The 7,320-nt window shown below is 47.5% G+C and overlaps 1 protein-coding gene across 1 annotated transcript; it reads left to right on the forward strand.

Moving 5' to 3' along the window:
• The first annotated feature begins 30 nt into the window (after positions 1–30).
• sec23ip (SEC23 interacting protein) lies at positions 31–7,298 on the forward strand. Its single transcript, XM_023821572.2, has 18 exons — positions 31–254; positions 693–1,165; positions 1,250–1,445; positions 1,533–1,726; positions 1,836–1,925; positions 2,005–2,125; positions 2,219–2,308; positions 2,395–2,536; positions 2,615–2,823; positions 2,903–3,003; positions 3,171–3,341; positions 3,437–3,532; positions 3,616–3,792; positions 3,983–4,138; positions 4,227–4,329; positions 4,800–4,985; positions 5,067–5,226; positions 6,517–7,298. The coding sequence occupies exons 1-18, from the start codon at positions 134–136 to the stop codon at positions 6,596–6,598; spliced, it is 2,868 nt and encodes a 955-aa protein (XP_023677340.1). The 5' UTR covers positions 31–133; the 3' UTR covers positions 6,599–7,298.
• Positions 7,299–7,320: the final 22 nt, after the last annotated feature.

The raw sequence follows: 7,320 nt of genomic DNA on the forward strand, positions 1-7,320 counted from the left end.
CCGGATGGCACATGACACGTCGCGCCTGACGCAGAAGACGAGGCGTGGCGCATGCGATGTGTGAACTTTGACCTCGGACTTCCGGTCCGCTGAGTCGCTTCTGTTCTGGTTTACGTGTAGTTTCGGCTTGAAAATGGCTGAGAAAAAGGCGAACTCCAGCACTAACCTGCTGTTCTCCACAGCACCGGAGTTCAGTTTAAACGTGCCCTTCATACCTGTGAGTCAGGCCGCGGGTCCGGCTGTGTTACCAGCAGGTAAGACGCGTCGTCAGCCGCTTCGGGAGCTCAGCTGTAACCCTTGGTTGAGATATAACTAGCGGTCTAGTCTTTGTATCAGTAAGAGTGTGGTTACCTTGGCTATCCCCATCTATCCTACTGATCTTAGTAACCGTTTTCATGGCGTGGGTAAACTGTATGGAGCGGGTACGGTGTACGGATGAATGACGTGAAAGTCTAGCAGAGTAATCTAAACGACACGGTCCTGGACTGTTATCCTATAAAACAGTGTCAGTGACACTAATCTGGTGACGAATACTTATTTAAACACCCGCTGACACCTGGCACAGGCGGCTTTAGCGGCTGTCAGTACGTTAAAATCTCCGGACTTTATGTTTTGAAACCTTCATTGATATTATGTCTTGGTAAATCGTTTGTGAAAGTGAAAGCCTAACGATGCTCGTTTCTGGCGTCTAGATGATTCTGCAGATGTGGGGGAGGAGGACAGTTTTCTGGGCCAAAGCTCTAGTTCACAACCTGCCACCTTCACCTACTTCTCGAACCCGACAAATAGCAGTGATCCTTTTGCCTCCATTGGTCGGCAGTCCTGTGCACCTCCTGCAGCAACTTCAACCACCATGTCCATCCCCACTGAGCCCCCCAGCTCTTCAGTTCCTCAGCCTGCTCTGGTCTCCCAGTTTGGAAATGTGGTGTACCCAAACCCACTGGCGAGGAGCATCTCGCCTTCAAACATTACAGCCCTGCCCCCTCCACAGGCTCAGCTGCAAGGGTACAACCCATACCGCCATACCCCCCTGAGCAGCCGGGCCAATCCCTACCTGACGCCCCCGGAAATGCAGCAGCACCATGTACCTGTGGCGTATTCTCAGAGTGTGCCTGTGGCCTTGCCTCCCCAGATGTACCAGAGTGTGGCTCCCCCCTTTTCACAGGTGGGCTTGTCATTGTTCCCTCTCTCTGTTTATTGCCTCTTGTGTGTGACTGCTTAATTGACTGTGCATGTGTTTCATATACAGGCACATGGACAGTTGCCGCCTGCCCCACCCACTGCCGGTCCTCTGGTGCTGGCTACGCCCATGATGCCCTATTCCTACAGTGTGTATGAGCCCATTCAGCCTCACTGGTTCTTCTGCAAACAAGTGGAGTCAAAGAAGATCTGGCTTCCATTCAGCATCCTAGACTCTATTCAGCTAGAGGAGACATTCAACTCAGGTGAGCGGCAGTGCGCATCTGTCCTGCTGCCTGTGTGACCTGCGGCTTCGGGGATAAATATGCCCCGCTCCTGTCTCCACTATTTAGTCCAGCCAGACCCTGAGAGCGTGGTGGTGCGTACAGATGGTGGCCGCTATGATGTGCAGCTATATGAGCGCCTGAGGAACGCTATCTACTGGGAGGAGGACCCAACGGAGGTGCGGCGCTGCACCTGGTTCTACAAAGGCGATGCAGACAGCCGCTTTGTGCCTTACTCCGAGGAGTTCAGCGACAAGCTTGAGGTGTGTCAGCCCCCACCGCAACAAGCATGTGATTGGCTAAGGGTTTCCCCCCCACACGTCTCAGTACATTATCTCTGACACGTGTGTCACGTGTGCTTCTGCTCTTTAGGCTGAGTATAAGAAAGCAGTTTCCACAAACCAATGGCATCGTAGGCTGGAATTTCCTACAGGAGAGACCATTGTGATGCACAACCCGAAGGTAAGCTCCTCAGATGGTGCTCGTGACTGCAAAGGTCGGAGTGTCCTTCACCACCATACCCCCATCCTCTGGCCCTCAGGTTATCGTTCAGTTCCAGCCATCCGCAGTGCCAGACGAGTGGGGGACAACTCAGGATGGGCAGACGCGCCCCCGGGTGGTGAAGAGAGGAATTGACGATGAGCACGATGACATCCCTGACGGTAATGCCCACCGTCTCACTCTGCTGTCCAATTATAGTGACGTCTTGGATGCACCTCTGCTCATGTTTTCTGACAGCCTGTGCTCTTCTGCAGGAGAGATGGCCCAGGTGGACCATCTGGTCTTCATGGTCCATGGGATCGGCCCTGTGTGTGACCTGCGCTTCAGGAGCGTGGTGGAGTGCGGTATGTATCTTGCAGGGTTGGGGCCAACTCTGGGGCTCATGCAGGGGCTCCCGCTGTTGTTAATGCCCCTGTGTCTCGGCCATTAGTGGATGACTTCCGCAGCGTCTCGCTGAAGCTGCTGCAGAGCCACTTTCAGAGAGCCCAGGAGGAGCGTATCATCAGCCGTGTGGAGTTCCTGCCCGTGCAGTGGCACACAGCGCTCCATGGGGATGCCACTGGTGTGGACAGGTGAGCCTGAGGCATGAGCACCATCCTCCTTCGTTGACCTCCCTTGGCATGATGACGGATCATTCTGCTCCCTCTCAGGCGGTTGAAAAAGATCACTCTGCCCAGCATCGGCCGCTTGCGCCACTTCACCAACGAGACCCTGCTGGATGTGCTCTTCTACAACAGCCCCACCTATTGCCAGACCATCCTGGACAAGGTGGCTCTAGAGATGAACCGGCTGTTTGCCCTCTTCATGAAAAGGAACCCTGGCTTCCAGGGAGGCGTGTCCGTGGTGGGACACAGTTTAGGTCCGTATGGAGGTATGATGCCCCCACGTTCTGTTCAAGAACCTCGTGATTCTCATGCTTCTCCATCTTTGATTTGCAGGTTCTCTTATCCTCTTTGATTTGCTGTCCAATCAGAAAATGGCTTTCCCGCTCCTGCCTCCCACTGCTGCTGATGGCAGAAACCTGGAGGAGAGTAAGCAGGTGTGGATTTCATTAAGCCTCATTTGAGAAATCCAGCTAGTTGCATAAACATAAGTGCCGGTTCTGTTTCAGATGCTATTTTTGTGGCACTGTGATTAAAAAAAATTTGCTCTGACCCAAAAGAAAAACCTGACCTGTTCTTATCATGTGCTCTGGCCTTCCTGTAGGTTGCAGGTCCCCTCCTACAGGGAGGTGATGCCACCCCCCAGCAGGTGGTGGATGAGGGATCTATGCAGGAAGGGGAGGAGTTTGCCAACCTTTCGGCTGTACTGGAGCATCTCAGCCTCTCTGAATATCTCAGCACTTTTCAACAGGAAAAGATTGACATGGAGTCCCTGGTGAGAGATGTGTTCCAGCCCCTCTGAGAGGGTCATAGGATGGGCTGAGGATCCTTTCATTATCTCTTGTGAACTTCTTTCATTCAAACTCAAAGCTCATGTGTACCATGGAGGACATGAAGGAGCTGGGAATCCCACTCGGGCCACGGAAGAAGATAGCCAAATTTGTGAAAGAGCGGATGGCCACGCAGGTAAGCCATTAGCAAGCCTTCTCCACAGTAAAGCTTCCTGTGTATTAGCGTATCAACCCTAGCCCCCCACTCCTTGTCACCAGACAGCGAGACATGCAACATCTGAGTGCCGGTCGGCCCTGGAGGCAGAGAATCCGACAGCCCAGCAGAGCCAATTAGCAAATGCTGTTGCTGACCCTGTCTCCCAGAAGGTCCCTGGTAAAGGCGCGATGTCCTCTGTGCATGTGGACTATAACTACTTTGAAGTGGGTACTGGGCAGGTATGTGTGTGTTAGCTCTGATAGAGATGAATCTGAGCTGCTTTTTGTTTGTTGTATTTAGTATAGTGGCAGAAGTGTGGATTTTGCCAGGCCACTGTGTAACCGGTACACAGCCACATAGCTATCTGTCAGACATATTTTACTGTGATACCTCCTTTACTCGATCTGTCTCTGCCACATTGATTTTCAGGTGTCTGTGGTGTACCACACTCTGGACTTCGAGCCTGTGAGTTTCTTTGCCCTGGGCTCTCCTATCGGGATGTTCCTGACTGTACGTGGCCTGGAGATGATTGAGGAGAACTACCAGCTGCCCACCTGCAAGGGCTTTTTTAACATCTACCACCCGGTCAGTCAGGCCGCTTGTGGAACCACATAGCGTGTCCCTGCTGGCTGTCAAATTAACCTGCAGTATTTTTACCCATGTGCCGTTATAGCTGGATCCGGTGGCTTACAGGATCGAGCCAATGATTTTGCCAAACATCGAACTGAAACCAGTTCTCATTCCTCACCACAAAGGGAGAAAGAGGCTCCATTTGGGTACTGACCTTCTTCATCGGGCCTGGTTTTGCTTTCATAAGAGATTCATTTGTGATGGACAAAACCCCTACAGCCTTTCAGATGGGACTGACTCTTAAATTCAGCACTGTATTAGAACCTAAGAACACTGCACTTAGAACCCCGAAACAACTCGCCTAGAACACACTGCACTGAAAATCCAAAACCACCTTATTTAGAACCTAAAAACTTAAGACCCTCAAAAATACTGTCTTACAACCTAAAAATCCCTCACTTAGAATGTAAAAACACTGCACTGAAAACTTGGAAACACTGCTTTCCTGCATATTGAATGAAGCAGTTAAATTCTGTTTCCTGTCTCTGTTATTCACTGGCAGAGCACTGAATGTGTTTAAAGTACTGGGCAAAGCAAAATAATGTTGGGTGCTTGATTCTCAAAGTGAGTTTTGTTATATTGAAGCTAAGCTTGCTAACCCCTGTGACCTTGACAGAGCTGAAGGAGAGCCTGAGCCGCATGGGCTCTGATCTGAAGCACGGCTTCATCAGCTCCCTGAAGACGGCCTGGCAGACACTAAATGACTTTGCCCGTGCCCATACCTCCTCACCCCAGCTGCAAGCAGAGCTGGAGAAGGTGGCCAATCAGATCAAGGAGGAGGAAGAAAAGCAGGATAGTGAAGGTCAGCAGATACCAATGTCAGGATTTGCTTAGTTAGCGTTGAAGCCCTGGTCACCCATTTACCTGGCGTGTCCTCCTATAGTTCTCAGGTTGGTGGAGAACCCAGATGCTGTCAAGGAGGACCCCCCAGTGAAGATTGGGATGCTGAATGGGGGTGGTCGCATCGACTACGTGCTGCAGGAGAAGCCCATTGAGAGCTTTAATGAATACCTGTTTGCGCTGCAGAGCCACCTGTGTTACTGGTATGGAAACATTAACTTTGATTAACTACCTTTTCAATGTCTGAATGAAGGAACAAGAATCTGGACTGAGAGCTTCAGTCTCTCCACATACAACTGACATGGCAACCAGTATGTTTGGGGTCTTCAGCCTTATATGATCCCCTCTCAATACAACAAAGTTCAGACAGGTGGAATAAAAGCCTTCTCTCTACTGCAGGTGGCTCCAGTAGGGCTGTCACTTTTTAACCGATATTCAAACATTCATTCGAACATGATGTGAAAAGTTCATATTCAAACTATAATTAATCCAATCAAATTTTAAAGTGTCACTATAGCTTGTAAATGCATTAGACCATTTGTTGTAATTTTGTATGCCATCTACAGAGCCCCTAAAAGGTCAGCGTGGGAAAAATATTTTTTGAAATAGTTTTGCGTTCTCGCTACACTTGCCCACTTGCTATTAGCTGCAACGTGACTGCAAGGATAAACCTAAATAAGACAGACATGTCCTGTAAAGTGTGCTTTAAGCATTAAACTTTGGGGGACAGTGTATACAGTGTACCTTTAATACAATGCATTTTTACATGTATTTATTAATAATTGCACTGTGTCAATTCACCACCAGTTACTTTAAGCAAGACAGCTGGGCTATTGAATATGAAGTGCACACACAAACACTGAAACACATTACAAACATTGAAAAATATATCTGGAAAACTCCATGTAAACCTAACTTTACTGTGGTTTTGGAGTTAAGGTTTTAACTCAAACCCGCTTTCTGGAATATTTCAGTACAGATTCACATATCCCCATGCACATCATTAAACAAGAATTCTAGGGAGAAGGGAGGTATAACTGGGTTTGGGTTTAAACCTTAACTATGACAATGCGTTAAAGTCAACCTTGCATTGTTTTCCCGGCTATAATATCTTTAAACAAAAGTAAGCATCACCTCTTGGTTTTCCAGATTTCTTTACGGGTGGATTTTAATATTTGAGTGTATGTATGTACACTTCATGTTCAGTAGTCCAGCTGTCTAGTTACTGGTGGCGAACGGACACAGTGCAATTATTAATACATAATATACACACCTATGAAATTTACATAAGATGAAATTTGTTTGAATTTTAAAAAAGTGACAGTCTGAGTCTGACACACAAGCCACCCTTGTTCATTTTCTTCCTTTGTTTTCCTACTCAATTTTGTAAAATCACATGCCTACAGAGCTCCTTAGAGCAAGACTACATTTTCAGCACTGAGGCCATTTAAGTCTAGAAGCTCTTCAGTAGTTTATGATCCTTTGTTTTTCAGGGAGTCTGAAGACACAGCCCTGCTGATCTTGAAGGAGATCTACAAGATCATGGACGTCTACCCGGAACAGACCTTGCATTAGTGATGGGGGGGGGGTTTATTTGATACATTTTCTGCTTTTTTGTGGTCTATTGGAAGTAATAGGATTAATACATGTATATGGCCATGAGTCTTCAATTATAAGCAGATATTAAATTTCTAGTGAGTTTCAACTATACTCCATATTTTACAAACTATATAGAGACGGATGTTTGCTTGCTGCTCATATATATATACTGGTGGTGAAAACATAACATTAACAGACTAGCATTTATTTCCAATGAATAATGTGAACTGTGAATGCAACACTGTAGTCTCTGGTCCAGTAGCAGCTGCAGTGTGGTAATAAACAAGGGGCCCATCCATAATCTCCACATTACATTAATGTGAAAAAGGCCTCTCGGTGAGACATCTCTACTTTAATTGCATTTTAATTGGTTTGTTTACATTCCCTTATAAACTGTAGCAGAAGGCTCCTTAAGATGGGTGATGTTAAAGCACATTGTCCAGCAGGTGAGCGCTTTAGCCACTTGTGGCGTGAGCTTTCTTAACTTTGTCTGCAGAGTTTTAAATGCTTGCATTGCCAACGACTAGATGGGTTTTATGGGAGTCATCTCACAACCAAATTTATTGGTGGTGTATCAAAGGAAACATTCTACATGGAGAATAAATGAGATTTAGCATTAACATGTACTGCTCACTTGAAAGGAAAGTGGAAGTCGATTAAAAACACTGTACATGTGGCCAAACTGCTAATGTTCACCT

This window comes from Paramormyrops kingsleyae, chromosome 3 (genome assembly GCF_048594095.1).
Source record: "Paramormyrops kingsleyae isolate MSU_618 chromosome 3, PKINGS_0.4, whole genome shotgun sequence".
Classification (NCBI taxonomy): domain Eukaryota; kingdom Metazoa; phylum Chordata; class Actinopteri; order Osteoglossiformes; family Mormyridae; genus Paramormyrops; species Paramormyrops kingsleyae.

Bases quoted from the DNA above. Each gene is read 5' to 3' on its own strand.
- sec23ip (XM_023821572.2), top strand. From the start codon at position 134: ATGGCTGAGAAAAAGGCGAACTCCAGCACTAACCTGCTGTTCTCCACA. The intron at 2,309-2,394 runs GTATGTATCTTG...CTCGGCCATTAG, and splicing joins CAGGAGCGTGGTGGAGTGCG to TGGATGACTTCCGCAGCGTC. The intron at 2,537-2,614 runs GTGAGCCTGAGG...GCTCCCTCTCAG, and splicing joins GATGCCACTGGTGTGGACAG to GCGGTTGAAAAAGATCACTC.